At 38.0% G+C, this 17,591-nt stretch overlaps 1 protein-coding gene across 28 annotated transcripts in view; it reads right to left on the bottom strand.

Annotated features, from left to right (window-relative positions):
* NEB (nebulin) overlaps positions 1-17,591 on the bottom strand; it is a 181,844-nt gene that overhangs the window by 158,214 nt on the left and 6,039 nt on the right. For all 28 annotated transcript variants that reach the window (XM_067549447.1, XM_067549453.1, XM_067549452.1 and 25 more), the window contains exons 5-19: positions 16,231-16,419; positions 14,446-14,553; positions 13,176-13,280; positions 12,754-12,858; positions 12,539-12,643; positions 10,857-10,961; positions 7,898-8,002; positions 7,599-7,706; positions 6,609-6,725; positions 4,772-4,873; positions 4,581-4,688; positions 4,339-4,443; positions 3,522-3,620; positions 862-966; positions 18-125 (exon numbers count right to left, since the gene is read on the bottom strand). In XM_067549447.1, coding sequence (XP_067405548.1) covers positions 18-125; positions 862-966; positions 3,522-3,620; positions 4,339-4,443; positions 4,581-4,688; positions 4,772-4,873; positions 6,609-6,725; positions 7,599-7,706; positions 7,898-8,002; positions 10,857-10,961; positions 12,539-12,643; positions 12,754-12,858; positions 13,176-13,280; positions 14,446-14,553; positions 16,231-16,419 — 1,674 coding nt within the window. The remainder of the gene's footprint in view (positions 1-17; positions 126-861; positions 967-3,521; positions 3,621-4,338; positions 4,444-4,580; positions 4,689-4,771; positions 4,874-6,608; positions 6,726-7,598; positions 7,707-7,897; positions 8,003-10,856; positions 10,962-12,538; positions 12,644-12,753; positions 12,859-13,175; positions 13,281-14,445; positions 14,554-16,230; positions 16,420-17,591) is intronic.

The following is a 17,591-nucleotide window of genomic DNA, read 5'->3' as shown; positions in this document are numbered from 1 at the left end:
ACATATTACATACTTACATCACTTGCAATTTTACTGTTAGCTTTAGCCGCAAGAAGTGGAATTGCATCAACTTTGATTTCAAATTTCTTATCTTTAGACCTCTCCCAGTCATACTTGTACCAGTTCTGTATACATGAAAATAAATGAGATAAGTAAGAAAGATATGACATCAAATAGTAACCCACCAATTTGAAAGTAATTGGTTTTTTATCCTCTGTGTTTTGTGCTACTAATTAACATGGTGATTGTTTAAAACATTAATTTAAACCCAATTTATCATATCAAACTTTTCAAGCTTTATTCCCTTTTACACAATGACCATCTTGCTCCATTCTAGAAGTGCCTTGAAGTACATGTAAAGATAATTAACTTCCACTTAAAGGCCATCCATTTTATACTGACAATACTGTTTCATTGTTTACTTTTGTTCCTCCATCTGTCTGTATCTATCTGTTGCCTCTAATCACATATTCAGATTGTAAGCTCCTTGGGGCAGGGAGTGTCTTTTTGTTTTGATTTTGCACAGCTCTGTGGGGTCTTGAACTACAAGTAGTTCTACTAGATGTTACGGTAACACATACAATAAATGCCAGATTTGTATAATGTGGACTTCATGTAAATGAGAATCAGGACCATTCTCTCCACTTTTTACCTAGCATACTGCTATTAACTATATTAATAATATTCATATTACCTATAAATATATCTATCTATGTATCTCGATATGTTGCTGTGTGCGTCTGTGTGAATATTTATTCTTGTCACCAGTATAACTTAGAGTTCTTGCTCAAGGCGCAAGTATAAGAGCTTTGTTATGAATGTGTTGTGTCATCTACAGGAAGGTGTTACATTAATACTTACATCACTCAGATTATATGCATTGACTCTGGACTGGAGGAATAATGGAGCGTCTGGTGGTATGTGGCATTTGAATTTCTCACTTTCATGTTTAGCTTTATAATTCAACTAAAAAACAATCAGAAATATTCATATAAGAGAGGTACAGCCCATGGAACATTAGATAAATGGTCACAATCATTGCTTAATACAAAAGGTAAGCAAGAGGGTAAATTTTTGTTTCAGATCAAATTTTACAACATTTTTATTCCATTTTATTCCATTTTGCCTGTTTTTTGCCTACCTGAATTTGAGATATATCCTAACTCTATGACCCAAAACCTTAGCTGGTGTAAATCAGCACAGTCCCATTGATTTTAGTGGAGATATGCCAATTTACACCAGTTGACACTCTAGTTCTCTGGCTTTAACTTGCATTAGTGAGTCCATTAAACAGCTAGATGAGAATTTTTTTCTTTCAGAGTAAGAATCCTTATCCAGGTCTGAAACAGCTACATTGTTATCAGAAATTCAGCTCAGTTCTAGTTAATACAGTATATTTTGATAAGTAATATTTTGAAAGAGATGTTAATTTTTGTATATCAAATAGAGAGGCAAGAAGGTAAAAAATGCAGTGTGTTAAAGCACTAGCCTTTCATCTGTAGAGAAATAGATTCCAATCTTAATTAAGTCACAAGTGAAAATGGGACTAATGATCTCATCCTGGTTCCTCCCTGTGCACTATACCTAGCTCCGTTGGGAGTATTTGTTCCGACAAAATCCAGGGCTAGAATAGCATAGGTGTTACATTTCAGGATTGGGATGCGTGGGCAGCAATATATATGGAGAATCTTGCACAATATTTGACCTCTTACAACCACTAAATTCATTCAATTTTTAAAGCAGAAAATTAATTCCATCTAATATATTTAATATGTCATCTTATGAGTGTTCTTTTATATTTTTGTCATTATTGTAAATGTCCACAACTCTCTGCCGCAAAAATTAACAGCAGAATTATGGGCTTTTTCCACTGACTTCAGTGGGCTTTAGATCGGGACCCACCAGAATAAATCAATTGTTTACAATCACTGTTAATGAATGAATAAATAATATGGGGCCAATCTCACATGAATTGTCCTTTTTTCCTGGACACAGAAGTATTTCATTGTTTTTTCTTGAAATAATTATGACAAAATATAATGGAAACACATTCAACATATAACAACATCTATCTCTAATACAGTACATTTCATCCGCACATCTCAAAGCACTTTACAAAGGACATCAGGATCATTATTCCCATTTTTACTGATGGGGAAAATGAGGCACAGAGAAGGAAAGTGACTTGCCCAACGTCACCCAGCAGGCCAAAGGCAGGGCCAGGAATATAACCCAGGTCTCCCAAGTCCCAGTCTAGGGCTCTGTCCACTAAGACACACTGTCTCTCTACAGAACATATGTAAAGAAAGTACCAATGTCTTTTTTACATGATCATCAAGCAATTCTGTTAATCCACCTTGGCTCATTCTGTGTGAGGGCCATACAACCTGGCACATGATGAAGCGTGATGTCTGAGCTAAAACACATGAGCAAGTGCCTGGTACCATGTTCATCCATACAGACCTACATTGTGAAGCTTCTAGTTGGAAGGCCAAGTTATTTTCCCAAATCCTTTCAATACCACAAGAAGTAGCTGACTATTCTGTTAAAAGGTTTGTAGTCACCCTTTCCATGCACTGGAGCATCAATGCAGAGGCAGCCCTCATTTGGCCATCAGTTAGGTGTTGTTGAAGGACAAATGGTCCAGGTTAATTGTTGCTCTGTTCCAAGTGGGTTTTATGAATGAGTGCTTTCTTATAGAATCACATAATGTCATTATCGGTAACAGACTCAGTATGAAAGAGGTGTGGGGGAGAAGTGCACTGTTTAACCGTTCTGAAATAAGAAACTTCAGAGTGCTGAGCACCCTCAGCTTCCACGGAAATCAGTCTAAACTGTGGGCATGCAATATCTTACAGGAAGTGCTCTGCACTTTGCAGTATCAGACCAAAAGGGTCAAATTGTGCCCTCATTTTCACAAATGCAAATCCCATGGACTTCAGTGGGAGGTAAATAAAAGAGTTTAGCAATAAAGTACTTTGTCTTATTATATTGGTTTGGTGTTATTTCTGGACTATATCTGGAGCTGACCTTTCCATTCTGGTATCCACTAAGTATCAAAGAAATTACTGTAAAACGTTGACATTTGCACTTTTGCTTTTCTCCTCTGCCTACCCTCTGAAGCCTCTTAATAAAAGTTGTAATTAAACAACATTTGAAGCCAACCAGACCCCTAGGTAAACAACTGTAAATAGCTTTTAGTACATTCTAGATGACAACAATCAGTTGCTGACAGCTGTAAGACAAACACAAAAGTAACAGAACACAGGACAGATTTGGGCTAGATCAAAAACTCCAGATCAGACAACACAACTTTGAGGAAGATTTGAAATCTGCAACCTGATCTGACTCAGGCCCATATCTATACTTTATTACTTTAACCTCATTGACCTGCAGTGGATCTATTACAGCATATCTGTCCACAAGGGGAAGTCACAGAAGAGTCACTGAAATATTTTACATAAATTAGCATGAAAATGTGAAACCACATAATGTTTTGCTTAATTTGTCAGGCTACTTACATCACTAAGCTGCTTGCTATTGATCTGTGCTTGAATCTGCACTGGAGAATCAGTCACTTGTGTAAATTTGATTTGATCAGCATGCTTTTTGTAAGTATTCTGGGGGAATGATAATAAAATATGTTTCAAATACACACATATAAATAAAGTTGACTATCAAATAAGATACTGCACTATTGCATTACTAAATACTAACTGTACCCCAAAAAATGACAAAGTTAAAGATACATACTGTAATGGAATGTAAAACTGTATGATAATAGTTAGACACCAGGTGGCGCTAGGAGTAACATAATTTGCCAGAGCTGAGGGGTGCCCTAAAGGATCCTATAGTGAACACATTTTGTGCATATCTCTGGGAAGGAAACTGTAACCAGTCCATATCTGGAAGAGAAGCCTGACCTGCTAGTAGCAGCCCTGCAATCTACCATGTACAAGGTGTACATGACATATATAGTCTGATCCAGTGGGTCTCATTCTGATTTATTCTATAAAAAATTAGCAAAATGGAGGGCGAAGTCATGTTTTGGAACATTTAATGTGAAAAAGGCTACACAGAGCACAGCAGCAGCCTTCTGAGGTTACATCTCTCAGAAAAAAATAAATAGGCTGAGCCCATCCTGACCACCAGCTGTCACAAGAAGCTCCTGAAAACAATACATATGAATATGGCCTTTAAAAACCACATGATCAAATAGGACCTAATCCAAATCGTATGGAAGTCAATAAGAATCTTTTGACTGACTTTCATGGGCTTTGCGTGAGTCCCTTCTACAAATAATTGGCTTCCTTTCAGCAATTATTGCCACATACTTACATCTTTGCACTGGTCTAACTTCTTTATCACATCATACTCTTGAGTTATGGTCTGAGGGAAGTAGCATTTTGCCTTGTCCTCCTCATAATCTGCTTTGTAATTTTTCTAGGGAATAAAACAACATTTGAAACATTAGATAGAAAACATTTTTCTAGGGAATAAAACAACAAACAACATAAGCATAGTGATCTTGCCTTGAAATGAGAGTATGGTGGAATCAACACAAATACTGTCGTACTTACATCACTCTTCATGGCTGCAACATTCATGTAGTGTGTATGATATGGGTCCTCATAGCTACCTATGTAATGTCCCAAAATATTCTTTTGATATGCATCTTTATATTTAATCTGCAGAAAAATCATATATTTATAAATATATATAACTGAGAAAGTCAGGTCTGAAATACAGGAACAATTATAACAATACTTACATCACTAAAGTTTTTCAGAACACTATCAACTTGAAACTTTGGAGTGTCACAGTAATTAATGCTTGTTGCTTTTGATTTCTCATAGGCTTCCTTGTATAATTTCTGCAAAAGAAAATAAAGTCAGGCAATATAGAATATTTTATGGAAATTCATTCATTTCAATCAGCAAAAATGACACTCTTATTAAAACCTTTATTGATAACATTTTGAAATGACAGCTAGAAATAAAAGCAAGCCATCAGTTTGACAAGGCAATAATCTACTAATGTAAAAAGCAGAAAGGGGATTGAGCTGCAAAGTTTGGATCTGTATCTATGTTTTGCTGAAATGTCCATGTGATAGGCTCTAGGGTTTCAGTCTATTATAAATACAGGGGGCAGATGCAAAGTTCAGATCTAATTCCAGAGCCAGACTTTTCCAAAGGTCATGGTGTTCAGATCCTTGATTTTGGTACATCCATGTCTCTAGCGAAAATGCTGAGGATGTAAAGCAAAAGGGGGAAGAGCAAGGAACAACCTATAGTTAAGGTTATTTTCTTTTCAGATTTTCTTTTCAGGTTGTTCAGCACAAGTCAATTTACACAGCAGTTCTGCTTAACAAGAATAAATTTTATTAAACATGTGAAACTAGACAATGTCTAGACAGAATCTACTGAAAATCCCTTTAATCAATTAGGAGAGGGAGGGCAGATTGCAGTGCTACCAACTGTCCAAATTTTATCACAAGTGTCATGTTAACTGGTGCCTTTCATAAAGCCCCAAGCATGTAATTAGGTGAGAATCTCAGCTGCTTTTTTCTTTTTTTTTAAGTAAAGTTTAACTTCTCATGATTGGAGAGAAAAGCTTGAAAACATGACTTCAGAGTTGCCTAAAGACTCAAAATCCAGAAAGCAAATAAAAAGCACCCAACATTTTTTTTAAACATATCTCTTGATTTTTAAGCCTATCTCACCATTTTTAGTGGGGGCTCAGTCATGATTTTTGAACTCATGGGCATGGCAAAACTGAGACACAGAGGTGAGACCTCCTTTCTCATAGATGAGAAGAACAGGCTTACAGAAAGAAAGGAAATGCACACTTGGCCCCATCTCATAAAACTGAAAAATCATTACATCACTGAAGGGAGCTAAAAAAGGTGCAGTGTATGTGATAATTCTATTGTTTTTAGCTTCATCAGACACCACATGAAAATTCCTTCCAGCTGTAGGGAATGGATATGACTCTCTGATCTATAACACCATCACAAATTCTGTTGTAACAGCTGACCGTGACACAGAGACACTAGAGAACAGTCAACTACTCCCTCAACTTGCCAATCCTCCATCTTTAGCTCTTGAAGGGTTAGTACATTGGACTGGGTGGGTGTATTTCACAGTAAACAATCTTTCACATGGCAAACTGCAAATACCAAGAAGCTTCAGTGAAGATTATTAATTATTATTTATTGTTATTATTTATCTTTATTATCATATGTCCTAGTAGACCTATTCATGGACCAGGATCCCACTGTGCTAGTGTTGCCCATGCCTTCTTGGTGTGTTTTTCTGTCCCTCTCTAGTGGTACCTAGACCATCTGGAGATTGAGGAGTCTGCTATAGTGTTGGCTAAGAAGCATCTGGCTTTTAACCCATGCAGTAGAGGCTCATACACCAAGTTTTAGCAGTCCCAGGTTTGATTCCACCTGCCAACAAATGGAGTCTATCGGCATTACACTAGGTGCTGTACAAACAGAAGAAAAAGACTGTCCCTGCATCAAGAACCCATGCTGTAAAGAACTGATGGGCTTGGTTTATATTATATAACTGAAAATATTCAAACTGAACTCTTATGGTACTTACATCACTCAGCTGATTTCCTGCAACTTTTAGCTGTTTGAGCAATGGATTCTGTGTAGCAGGAAGTACATTATAATCTGTAGAAGCTTTGCTCTTTTCATAGTCTTCTTTATATTTCACCTATAGAAACAAAACAAAAATAGAATAGTCTTTAAAAATCACTGATGAGAACTTGTATATTTGGACTGTCTTCTTGATTAGAGTGCTCATTTTTAGAAGGACTGCTCTTGGAAACTAAGTGAATATCAGAGAAAGAGCATAATTTCTAAGCAATTAAACAGTTGCTTTATATTGAATATACCATTCAACAGGATTCCAACTGTTCTTATGTAGCAGCTTTTATCCAGTGGGTCTTGACTTTCAGTAGAGTCACAAAAGGCAATCAGGGGAGATTGTAAGGCACTGAAAATTTTATTACAATCTAAAGCAAAGAAAATCTCATTCCCCCACTCCCTATACACGTTTCCCTTTCAAAGTCAAGTATTCTCCATCAACCTCTTGAAATACACACACAAATAAATTATATAGATGCATCATTGTTATCACTGATATATTTTTAGTCTTATTTTTACAGTAACGGTAAGGAGAATCTCAAACATTTTGGACACTGAATAAGGGATCGTCAACCACAAAAGGTTGAGAGTCACTGATCTAGGATATGTCTTGAATATGGAAATATTGGGCCAGAACCTCAGCAAGTGTGAGTTGCATAGCTCCACTGAAGTCAATGAAACTATACTGATTTACACCAGTTGAAGATCTGGCCCATTATAGAAGTCTCAGGCGGAACAAAGAAGAAAGTTCTGTTTCAAAGGAGGCTTTCCAACTGAAGGTCTTGAATATATTTAGGAGTCATCAGAAGTTTGGCAGAAGTATTCAGAAAACGTTTGCAGAATGAGTCAATACTTTTATAGGCAACTTCAGTGGGAATGGACCTGAACAGGGACTTCAGAAGTGGAACAAACTAAGTAAATGGGGGCATTCTTGACTTACCTTACTGGCAGCAATTCCAACTCGCTTATTAGCCTGGTACTCTGGAGTTTCAGTTTGCATAAAGTAAATTTGGTCTTTCATGAGCTCATAGTCTTCCTGATATTTTCTCTGTAAGCAACAGGAAAAGAGAACAAAATGTATCAAATACACTATCATCGCAAAATAGACATCCATGATATAGCTTAAATAGAAAAAGAGAAGTACTATAAACAAAGCAGAAAAAATATATCAGGCATTTTAAGAGTTGATAAAAACATAGGATACAAGCATATATTTGTCCCAGTGTCTAAATAACTTACCGTACTGAAATTATCAGCATTCATCCTTGCAACTGCAACTTCATAGCAAGGAGTTTGACTCCACTTGCCTTTGATCTTATTTTTATAGTCTTCACGGTACTTACACTATAATAAAATGAAATAATGAATATTAATCTTGCTAAAATAAAATAAAATAAAATAAAATAGCAACCTCTCTGGAATAGCCCTTTATTTTCACATTCCATGTTTGTTTTCAAAACAGTTGAGCTATTTTAAAACATTGCTTCAAGTTTTACAAGTGCCTCAAATCCATTTTAACTGCTTGTCATGGATGTTTGGCTTAATTATTCCATTGCTTAGTTAACCCCTTGTTCTTTCTTGGTAACTCCATTGGATCCCATGTAATTGATTAGCTGATGTAAGTCTTATATTCAACAATATTCTCACCAGTATGGTGGTTGCTTGTTTTTAGTCTTTTCCTCCATGGGAGAATACTGATGCAGATTCGTTTGGTTTAATCTGATTTAGGTTCTAGGATACACAAGCTGAAGTTTTCGAAAGTGCCCAAGGAAATCTTCTGTGGGCTACTTTAAAAATTCTAGTAATAGAATATATAGCTCTCTCCCTCTCTCACCCAAAATCATCTACAGTTCACTGGACAAGGAGCACCATGCTTGGAAATAGCTGTTTATCATTTGGACCAGCATCACTGGCAATATGAATTAGACTGTTCAATTATCGCCATATTCTGCTCCCCTCCCTCTGCTCTAGCAATTGTCACCATTTTTCCCTTTTACACAATTGACCCATGAGAGGAAAGGCAATGTCCTTTTTAGTGCACTTCCAATTTATCCATCTCCAGGTTTATAAAGGTGTCTTGGTTTCTCTTGAACAATGCTTTTAGTGGTGCGTATATATTGCTTATATACATTAGATTTAATAGTCTGATTTACCTATTTCTAAAACAATGGGTTATTCTAGCAGGGAAGCTAATTTCACAAGCCAAAATTCCACTTCTGCTTGTTCCAAAGCTTACTCAGTGAATCAAATGATCTATTTGAATAGCAAGCTCCCTCATTTTCTGCAGCTTGTACATGCTCAGCACTGAAGCAGCTTCAGTTGTGAACTACCATCCGTGACTTCTAACTAACACACATATTTTCCCCTATTGACTCACTTAGAATTTCCTACTACTACAGACAAAACATGTCACAAAACCAAAGTGGACCACCCAGATATATGCAGGGTTGGCACTCCCTTTGCATGGTACATGGATTTCTATCAGATTGTACTCAAGCTCATCAGGAAATAAACTATTGTCTGCTCTGGTCTAGTTCCCATCCGCTTCATAATGGATGCAGTGCAGAGGTTTTGACTTGGTGCCATCATGCTTCAGCTGCCTTTTGATACTTCAGTTTATCTGCATGCTCCAAAAAATCCGAGTACTTCCATGTTGCTTCAGTTCTTATGCCACTTATAGAGATTGGCTATGTAAAACAATTCTAACAAAATGCTCGTTTCCACTGGCATGTACTACATATAGTCTGTTAACTGCTACTCATACTTCATTAGCCTTAAATAGTGATCAGTTAGTTCCTGCTGGTTCCACGATTAGGGATTTTTGATATCCATTTATCTTTTGAGCTACATTTGAGTAAGGTTGCAAAGTAAGATCCTTCAGCTATCTGAGAAATTTCTCCAAATGAAATATTTTCTCTCTGCTCACAACTAAGCTCATCACTGTGTTCATCAATGGTTTTTCAATCTTCAGGGAATAATTGTAATTTCTTAATAATCTGCTTTAGTTAATTACTAGTACAAAGCAATATGTTCATCTATCACCTACTCTTTAGTCACAGTTACGTTCTGAACTGAGTTAAAATCCTACTTCTAATTTAGGCATCTACATGACTTAGTCCCATCTGTTTAGCTGAACCTTGATCTCTCTGTATTCCATTCCATCACTGTACTCTTTGGTAATGATTTACTCTAACTATGCTGAAATATAGACTGGAGATGATTGGTGCGCGGGCCTTCGTTAATCATGCCCTAAGGATATGGAATTCACTGCATGTTGCGATTAGCTAATGCAGGGTGCAAAATCACACTGAAGACATCTTATTTATCAAACTTTTCCTCTGACTGAGATCTGTGAACCTGAGGATGTTTGGAATGAAGGACCCTCTATAATAAGGTGACTAGATGTCCCGATTTTATATGGACAGTCCCAATATTTAGGGCTTTTTCTTATATAGATGCCATGTATCCCCACCTCCGTCCCAAAGTTTCACTCTTGCTGTCTGGTCATCCTACTTGTGCATAATAATTTTGCATTGAAATTCATATTTAAATATATTCTACAGTATGAGCACACCTTATTCATTTTTAAGATCCCACACGTGCATTTCATAATCAAAGATCAATTATCCAGTCTTACTAGTTAAATAAATGTGTTCCTTGAGAACAAATTATGGACTCCTGGTAAAACATTATGTAATCAAAAATGCACACATACATACAGACAATTTGCTATCTGAATTTAAACAAGCAACATAATGGCCATGTTGATCATTACTACCATCTATAGTGTACCCCTAGTACAGAGAGGGTGGAGAGAACAGAAAAAGAGGGAGAACGAGGGGACTGAGGAAGGAGGGGATGTGTGTGTCTGTGTTTATGTATGAAACAGAAGGGGGTTGAAGAGGAGAGCTGTAATCCTGGACCCAATGAAGTCAATGGAAGTTTTGCCATTTAACATGAGATGGGCTAGGATTTCACCTGAGATGTCTGAGGAGAGAGGAAAGAAGACAGGGTGAACATGGGAACTGAAAAAGAGGAGGAGAAATAAACCTGACAGTCATCATGGAAGACCAGCTGGCAACATGGATCCCCTTGGGACGACTGGTCTTATTTATTTATTCCTTTCTTGCACCCATTCTGCCTCTCAAGATCCTTAAGCAAGATTTCTAGTGGAGGGAAAGGCCTGCAGTATACTCACATCGCTGAGTTGTCTAGTCACTTTCTTGGCAAGCTGCACGTCAGGTGGATCTGGCAGAGAAGTGTATTTAGATTTTTGTTCATCATGCCCCTTTTTGTAAACAATCTAAAATAATACAAGGGGTAAAACATTTACAAAAACTGCCTGTTTAAATAAACAATAGAACATTTACTCCTGACCTCTCCAATGCTTCCATTAACAGAAGCAGTCATTTCCACTGCTGCAAAATAAACTCTCTCAACCAAGGTAACTACAACGGAGTTCTTTAAGAACGAGAGAAATTACTAACCTGCTAGAGGACTTTCAAAATACATTAATAGTTTGGATTTCAGAGCCCTGATCCTGTGAGGTGCTGAATGCCTTCAACATTCACTGAGGTCTCTTATGAGGTCTCTTTTAAGGTGCAGCTTGACAAAGTCCTGGCTGGGATGATAAAGCCCTGGTCTACACTTATCTGGAGATTCGGCGGCAGTCGACGGGAGTTACGCAAGCTACACAGAGTAGTTTGCGTAACTCCCGTCGACTGCTGTGTTTTCCTTCTGCACACCGTCTTCACTGCACTGTGCCGAAGGGAACTGTGTTTCTGTTGACACAGTGCTACACCACTTGAGGGGGTGGTTGACTTCCTGATCGATTGAGTGGGTCTACACTGACCACTCAGTCGATCCAGAAAGATTGATCTGACGGCAGCGACTTTGCGTTACCCTTAGTACATACTCTTAGTTGGGGTTGGTCCTGCTTTGAGCAGGGGGTTGGCCTAGATGACCTCCTGAGGTCTCTTCCAAACCTAATCTTCTACGATTTTATGATATAGCTCCTTAGCCAAAGAGGTACTCAGTTTTCCAACTGCTTCTATAAATGTTAAATAAATTAAACCAATCCTGTGAAGTAGTGAAGTAATGTTATCCCTGGAAGTTATATCTGGAAGAATTGGGTTTATAGGTCCAATCATGAAGTTTCTCATTCTCTCCTGAGAGATGATAAATGCCCTCATATCTCATTGAAAACAGCATCTCAAAAGATTAGGCCTTTAATGGTTTGATTATACTAATTCTTCTGAACACAACTCAGAATCTCCAGTCTCTTCAAACTTCATAAACACACAGTGCATTCAGTGCTTTTCAATAAAGCTATCACTACAGTTTTCATATATATCCACACTGCATCTTGGGACTGATTCTCTGTTCCATTACAGTGGTTTTATGCCAGTGCAAATCCACTGAGAATTCTATATAGCAGTGGCTCTCAGCCTTTCCAGACTACTGTGCCCCTTTCAGGAGTCTGATTTATCTTGCTTTGTCCCCAAGTTTCACTTCACTTAAAAACTACTTGCTTACAAAATCAGACATGAAAACACAAACGTGTCACAGCACATGATTACTGAAAAATTGCTTACTTTCTCATTTTGCCATTTAATTATAAAATAAATCAATTGGAATATAAATATTGTACTTACATTTCAGTATATAGAACAATATAAACAAGTCATTGTCTATATGAAATTTTAATTTGTACTGACTTTGCTAGTGCTTTTTATGTAGCCTGTTGTAAAACTAGGCAAATATCTAGATGAGTTGATGTTCCCCTGAAGACCTCTGCATACTGCCACAGAACCACTGCAATAGCGGTAAATCTGTGTTCCACCACTATGTTGAAATGGACAATTAGGCTTTGCTACTTACATCACTAAGAGCCTTTTGGGCCTTTGCAACTCGCCTCAACTCTGGACTATCATTGTATGGGTAGAATAATGTTTTGTCTTGCTCCCAATCTTCTGTGTACAGTTTCTTAAACAGAGGAAAAAGTGTCAGGAAGTTATTACTTGTAATAAAATTATCAATCACTCACTAGCAATGAAACATGCACTTCACTGCCCCAAAGCAGAAGCTGCTCTTACCTTACTGAACATTGCTGTATTTTTTACTGCCTGCACAAGCTCTGGAGCATCAGGAGGAAGAAGGTACTTATCTTTATTCTCCTCCCAGTTCTGTTTGTATAAAACCTGGACAGAAATACCAGCATGTTGGTTATTGCGCCCTTAGGGAAGCACTAAAATGTGTTAGTATATAGCCTGCTTTTTAAAAATTTTAAAGACAACAACGTCTCGAACCAAGAAAATCTGTTGACTACCTCAATGAGAATCATTTAAGATTGTAACATTTTTCTCTCTTGATCAGTTGTTTCTCTACTAAGTATCTTCCTATGTTACTCTGAAATTTTAATACAATTATTCTCAGGCCCCTGACCTACAAACTTTACTCACACGAGTAGCTGCCATTAATGTCCACAACCCTTTCACAGAGTTACTCACACTCTTACCTTGCTCACTTGCTGTGACACCTTCTTTGCATGTTCTATGTCCTTTGCTTTTTCATCAACATGGCAAATAGTCTTAGCAACATCACCATCCATACGATATTTAACCTAGACACAGTTAATTGGAAGAAATATTTATTTTACATCAAGAAAACACCCCCAAAATGATAGCTTTTTAAAAATAGAATATTGGCATGGTCCAGTAACAATAGCTAAGGTCCCAGTTCCGTAAAGCATTTAAGCATGTAATTAACATAACTCATGCTCAACTGGTCCTTGTCTGCAAAGCACAGCAAAGTGCACCAGAGAGATGCTATCTATAAAGCACACTAATGTATTCCACTCTAACTGCCCCCTGTAGATCCTACTGGCGCATTCTAATGGAATGTCTACAGTGCAATTAAACACCCACAGGTGGCCTGTGGCAGCTGAGTCGGGTTTGCAGGGTCTGGACTAAAGGGCTGTTTAACTGCAGTGTAGATGTTGGGGTCTGAGCTGGACCCCGAGTTCCAGGACCCTCCCCCCTTGCAGGGTCCCAAAGCCTGGGCTCCAGCCCAAGCCCAAACATCTACATTGCAATTAAACAGCCCCTTAGCATGAGCCCTGCAAGCCCAAGTCAGCTGACATAGGCCAGCCACAGGTTTTCAGTTGCAGTGTAGACCTGCCCTAATAGGTACATAGTTGCTATTTGAAACCGGACTACACCACCACAAATAGGTACCTCTTAGAGCACATCAGCAGGGTCTGTTCAGGGCAGCTAAATGTTATATGGTTATATGAAAAGAGAACTGTTTAAGCACATTTTCAAAGGTGTGATTTTGCAGTATTCAGGCAATATTTCCATTGACTTCAACAGGAATACCACTTGCAGCAGTATGACGGGATGTAGCCAGCAGTGGCATTTAATTCAGTGCTTTATACTTTACTATCATTTTCCCAGCATCCTATCTTTAACTTCAGATAAGAGTTTTTCAAACCCCTTCTGGCCACAGCCACCTGGAATTATTATCCAGCTGATCAAGGACCATCATCTCTTCTTCCTTGTTGCAAAGGCCTAAATCCCAAGCAGAATCCTAGAATTTTAAGCTTGTCATAGAGTCTGCATTTCCTGCATCAGAGACCTTGGCGATGTTTCTGCTAAGCTTCCAGACTGAATTGCGTAACTTTATGTATGTGGTTACTGCTTCTCTGCCAATAGTTAAAATAGGTAACCCAGGAGATGCGGCCCCTTACCAACTTTTATCTCATTTGCTTTATGAGGCCTAGCACATACCTCGCTGAGCTGATCTTGTACTTTCTTAATTCTCCGAAGTTCTGGCGTATCAACTGTGCTAGCATATGGCTTTCCTTTTTCTTTTTCAAAATTCTGTTTGTATTTGTTCTGAAAGAAAACAAGACTGGATATTACTCACACATACCCCAAAGTTCTGGCGAAGCTTTAGATAGAGTAGTAATCAACGTTTATCTTCACAGGTTTAGAAACATTGGGCCAGATCATCAAATAGTGTAAATCAGCTTAGCTTCACTGAAGTCAATTGAATCCCACTGGAGCAGATGAAGGTATGCTGATTTATACCAGCTGGGGATCTAGCACATAGTAACAAATATAATAGTCTCTTTCGCCTTTTGAGCCCACTTCAGATCATCCAGATATGACATCTTGGGCCCATAGGGAGTTTGGTTTTGCTCTCTTAACAATTATTCTATAAAAATCGCTTAGCTAACAAAATTGAATCAGATATCTGAAAACACAATGGCTCAAGCTCTGCTCTTATTTATACCTGTGCAACCCCAATGAAGTCAATGGGGCTGCACAGGTGGCAATCAGAGCAGAGTTTGGCCCAGTGTTTTTACAGCTTCACAAATTTTAATATGACACAAATATTTTTCAACTAGTATAATGAATGTAGCTGTTTAGATATGCTGAAAATCCATGTGGCCTTATCCAGTTCCCATTGGTGTCAATAGCAAAACTCCCAATGACTTCAGTGAAATCAGGATCAGGCCCACTAAATTTTATAAATTAAAGCTGGGTTTTTCAAAGGGGCCTATGGTACCCAACTTCCATTGATTTTCACTGTGAGTTGAGCAGTCTCCCAGGATTCTTGGAAGTCGCCATCTAAACTGTTTGCTATAGGCAAGTTGCTGATTTTATTGGCATAAGATGCACGCCCACAATTTAAAAATACTCTGCATGTTGTGGCTCAATCCTACAGCCATTATTCAAGTGAATGCCGTTGCTCACAAGATTAGGAACACTGAATAAGCAGTGTTTGTGTGTAATGGTTGCAGGACTGGGCCTTGAATTATGATCTGTTCCCTCCTCAAATCAAACAATGAAACAGCTTATCACTTCCATCAAATGACAATTATTTTTTTCTACACTTCTTTTCTCATCATTGCAAGTTACCAGCCTACTAGTGTCCAGCTGCTGTGGTGCTACAATAACAATGTACAGCAGCTTAGAATGTAAAAACACTTCCTAGGCAATAATTGTGCCTCACAACACTTATGTAATTAATGCTGGGCTTGAACTGGCACCCCAGATTGGAAACACTTTCCCTCAAGCTTTGGGAAAGCTGGATCCAGATCTGGATTTCACAGCATGGCCCTCTGTCTACAGTTGGTCAAAAATGAAAAAATAAAATAAAATAAACCCAATCATGCTTGATCTCAGACATATCTTTAATTATTATTCCCACTGAGGTGTGTAAACTGAGGTAGAGAGAGTCAGCGAGAAACACAAAGAGTCAGTGAGAAAATTAGGAACGGAATTTGGCTCTCAGATATCTGTTGTAACCAGTAGACCTCATGCCCCTCCCTCAAGCCACTTTTTGTGACATCATGATTCACAAGAGTAACAATGAATGAATCAGGCAAGGAGCAGGCTGACAATGAAGGAAACTCCTATTTCACTGTAAATGTCAGTAATCTACAAGGATGAGAAAGGAAATACAAAAGAAGACATTACAGTGATATTAGGGTTGGCTATAATATGTATATTTGATTGTGGGGCTCTTAAGGAAACAAACAGGAAGACACAAGTGTAACAATTTACCTGACTGAAGAGCTCCTGCATTTTATGACTGTGTTGCAGGTAAGGTGTCATAAACTTAGACGAGTCCACTTTTGTCCTTTTCACTCTCTTTCTGACTGGAAGTGCAGGTTGCTCAGTGGTTCCTGGGATGCCTCTGGTGCCAGTAGTCCCTTTGGTGGTGGTGGTGGTGGTGGTGGTCTCCATGATCACCTGGGAATGTGAGCAATATGTATTTATTGGATTTTTAATTATAAGCCAAAATTTTGCTGCAAGGACTTTTAAACTCTCTGATCTATTAAAATGGGCATTTAATTCCTACTCAAGAACCACCCAAAGTGGCAATTGAGCTACAATGTGGGCCAAAAATCAAGATAATTTTCCCTGCTGGAATTGTCCAGTGTGCCTATTACACATCATCCAAGCAGGCAGTGTGAAGACTCGGCAGATTAGCCGATTTCTAAATCAAGCTTCTCTGGTTTTTATCCAGCAACTTTGGAGTCTGAAGGGCATTCTGCTGCCATCATTCCACATTCTCCCATTGACGTCAGAGGGAACTTTGAGGGCAGATTGATGACAGATAGGCCCAAAGTATAGAGATTCTCTGAATACTAAGCGCTATATGTGGGGGGTTGGGTGGAACACATATTCACACATTCACAGCTTCTGTTGATGTCACTGGGAGTTGTGAATGTAGATCAAAGGCAGGTATTGGCCTTCAAAAGGAATATCCTTCCCCAAAAAGAGGAAAGAAATTACGATAGTAAAATAGACATGACTAAACCCTTCAGATCTTTGCAATAAGTATAAGAGTTAGACAAATGAATGTATATTCAGAATCCAGTTTTTCTAATAACCTATATATTTCTTGATATGGTGAGTCAGATCATAATCACAGGAAAGAATGTCTGGTACATGGATGTAAGCAGTGGGTATAGCTCAGTTGGAAAGAGGCCCAGAGTTCCTTTTAACGATGTATATATTTGCTCATGCTGAAGGCAATGGTTTTAATACAGCCCAGATTTTAATTAAAAACACTAAAAGAAATGGTTATTATAACTGACAAAAATAAAATTGTTTCAAAACTGCCTGGAAAAGGAAGCATCAAATCTTGGCTCATAATAGATTTGCTAAAAAAGAGAAAAGCCTTCAAAGAGAATGAATGAAGCTCAGATTTCTTGATGGTTATTTGCATTAATATGACATAGTCTAGAAAATATAATGAACATTAGCTAAAGAAGAAAATGTTAGCAACATTTATCTTTCAAAATGCTTTGTTTATTCTGTGGGCACTAGTTGGTTTTGACTAATATTGTTCCAGTATGTTGTTATTCACTTCTGTGTTGCAACAGGTTAGTCAATATCCACTTCAAACTAACAAAGTT

Source organism: Emydura macquarii, unplaced genomic scaffold (assembly GCF_026122565.2).
Source record: "Emydura macquarii macquarii isolate MOO-44397 ecotype Brisbane River unplaced genomic scaffold, CSIRO-AGI_Emac_v2 contig_1253, whole genome shotgun sequence".
Lineage (NCBI taxonomy): Eukaryota > Metazoa > Chordata > Testudines > Chelidae > Emydura > Emydura macquarii.
Note: the sequence above shows the minus strand (reverse complement) of the source record. Positions and strands in the feature narration are given on the sequence as shown.